The 2,931-nt window shown below is 46.0% G+C and overlaps 1 protein-coding gene across 1 annotated transcript in view; it reads left to right on the forward strand.

Annotated features, from left to right (window-relative positions):
- The first annotated feature begins 763 nt into the window (after positions 1–763).
- The window catches only part of LOC109486431 (CUB domain-containing protein 2-like), a 2,205-nt gene continuing 37 nt past the window's right edge, over positions 764–2,931 (forward strand). The window contains exons 1-2 of the mRNA XM_019790263.1: positions 764–1,059; positions 1,761–1,888. Coding sequence (XP_019645822.1) covers positions 764–1,059; positions 1,761–1,888 — 424 coding nt within the window. The remainder of the gene's footprint in view (positions 1,060–1,760; positions 1,889–2,931) is intronic.

Consider the following 2,931-nt stretch of genomic DNA (forward strand, 5'->3'; position numbering starts at 1 on the left):
CTGCCAAGTGGCGTTGCACAAATCCTTCCCATTCAAAAGTTTACCCCTACCTCACGGCCCGTCAGTGGTCTCGTCTAGTTTTTACACAGCATTCTAAATCCATGTCACCTCTCACAGCAAGGTATTGCCTTATAAATTCTACTTAGTATTTGCAGCACAATTTTTAACTTAACGCTATTACTGATAGCTGTCATTTTTTCACTATTGTCTACTTGTATCAAAAGGAACACGATTAGTTACTGTTCAGTTGGCTGATACAAAATCCCGCCATTATCCAAGTTGGCTTTAATTAGTACCCACCTTCCATGGCGATCAGCCTAGCGTCTGTCCAGCCGTGAGTGAAATTTCCCGCCAGTACTTATAAACGTAAGAACCACTGACGGGCCGTGAGGTAGGGGTAAACTTTTGAATGGGAAGGATTTGTGCAACGCCACTTGGCAGAAAGGTGGTCCAGAATGTTTGCCGGAGCATGGGCTACTTTAAATTTGGCGGCACAGCCTTTATTGTTATTTTGCAGACAATTTTCGTGTCGACTGTGAGCTGTGCCGCCATTGGGGGCTAAGCAGAAGGACGGGGGCAAAGCAGAATTGCGCCGGGGGCGTAGAGGAACGACGGGGGCGAAGCAGATTTTTTGCGGGGGCGAAGCAGAACGGGGCGGGGGCGAAGCAGAACGGCGGGGGCGAAGAGGAAGGAGTTTCATGGGGGTGTATAGAAGCTGCCAAATAAACTCATTTTCAATTTTATTCTATCGTTCTCAGGCAGCATGGCGGGGTCATCCCCGCGCAGGTCGGAGGCACTTGCCCTGTGCTTCCTCGTGTTCCTGTTAGTGTTACCGGGCGTCTCTGGATGTGGAGGCACCTTGACGGCTCCCTCTGGAGGTCCTGTCACGTCACCGAACTACCCCGCTAACTATGGCAACAGCCTGAATTGCGAGTGGCTGATCACCGTCCCGGCAGGAAGCACGATCCGTCTCACGTTTGACAGCTTCGACGTGGAGCAAGATTATGACTTTTTGCGCATCTACGATGGAGACAGTGCAAGTGCGGCGGTGTTACAGGAGTAAGGCCCTAAACTATAATCTATTGATAAGAACTACCTCATATCAATGCTGCAGCTAGTAATATGTGGGGTCGTGTGGCGTAGCGGCAGAGTGCTCGACTGGGAACCAAGAGGTCCCAGGTTCGAGTCCTGACATGCCACCGATCCTATGCCTTTGGCAAAGGTACTCTCCAAGCAGAGTTTTGGATTTTCGGTATTTTTGGTGTGTTTTTACACTTTTTATCGGGGTTTGAAAAAGTCTAAAAACACGCCAAAAATAACCCCAAACCCTAACCACTGCTTGGAAAGTATAGGGATTGACATAGCTATAATATACTCCTCTAAGTACCTCTAGCTCTATGCCTAGAAGTGGCCAAATATAATTGGCCTTGCATTGAGCGATACCGTTAAAAAAAAAAAGGGAAGGCACTTTACACGACTTTCCTCACTTAACTCACAGGTGAAAATGAGTATTGTCCTCTTCCATATTTGTCCTCTATCTGCGTTCGTGACGGCATAAAATAATTAAGCTGATATAACTTGAGTGTGCCGTCACCATGTCTGGTCATGAAATGTTGGTATGAAAAAATGGTGATGACCAATCTATGGTGTATATATACATATCCCGAAAAGCTTCGATTGCTTTTTTTGAGGGGGGGATGGAAACCAGACCGCATTGAGACATAGATTGGCTCGATTACTATTTATTCTTGGATCTCTAGGTTAACGGGTCCACAGTCAGTCAGCCCTATCGTCAGCACATCTAACGTGATGCTCCTGAGGTTCACATCTGACAACAGTGAAGCACGTCAGGGGTTCAATTTCTCCTACACAAGTAACAACACGTATGGTAAGGAGTATATTCCTTTTTGTGTTGTGTGTGTGCATGTGTGTGTGTTTGTGTTTGTGTGTGTGTGTGGTTGTGTGTGTGTGTGTGTGTGTGTGTGTGTGTGTGTGTGTGTCTGTGTGTGTGTGTGTGTCTGTCTGTCCGTCTGTACCATGTGGTATGTGGTTTGTGGAATCTGGGGTGCCTTAAAATGGGAACAGAGTTACTGAATGAATGTAACTTTGTATGCCTGCGCAATTCGCATCTATCTACTGAATGAATGTAACTTTGTATGCCTGCGAAATTCGCATCTATCTACTGAATGAATGTAACTTTGTATGCCTGCGCAATTCGCATCTATCTACTGAATGAATGTAACTTTGCATGCCTGCGAAATTCGCATCTATCTACTGAATGAATGTAACTTTGTATGCCTGCGCAATTCGCATCTATCTACTGAATGAATGTAACTTTGTATGCCTGGTATAGCGCAATTCGCATCTATTCGAGCACCTCATTAATGACACGACAACGTATCAAATAATCACCGTGCCGGGAATTATTTTCCACGTTCTCATGATCCAGAAACGTGTGGGCTATCAGTGTTTCGCCACTTCCCCCAGACTGGTTGTGGAGGACATGCAGTGGACATAGCCAGCCATGTTGGCGTTACCCTAGAGTTCTGTGTAAGCGCCTGCTGCGCAAACCCCGCATGCCTGTCGTTTCAATACAACACGACTGGTAATTACCTCCATGAAAAATGGAGGTATTGTTTTTGGCGTGTCTGTCTGTGTGCCTGTGTGTGTCTGTGTGTGTCTGTGTCTGTGTGTCTGTGTGTGTTTCCGCAACTTTGTGGTCATCATAACTTCAGAACGTCTTTATGGATTGTGATGATATTTGGTATGTTGGTAAGTCTTAGGAAGACGAAGGTCAAGGTCAAATATGGGCCTCCTGGTGGATGGCCTTGGTACTGCAGCAGAACTTCCGTTTTTTGTATCTTTTGTTCTGAACATGCTATGGTCTTGACTTTTTTGGTGACAGATAGCTTTTCCTGTCAGAAATAAGTG

Source organism: Branchiostoma belcheri, unplaced genomic scaffold, assembly GCF_001625305.1.
Source record: "Branchiostoma belcheri isolate BF01 breed outbred unplaced genomic scaffold, Haploidv18h27 scaffold80, whole genome shotgun sequence".
In the NCBI taxonomy this organism is placed as follows: Eukaryota; Metazoa; Chordata; class Leptocardii; order Amphioxiformes; family Branchiostomatidae; genus Branchiostoma; species Branchiostoma belcheri.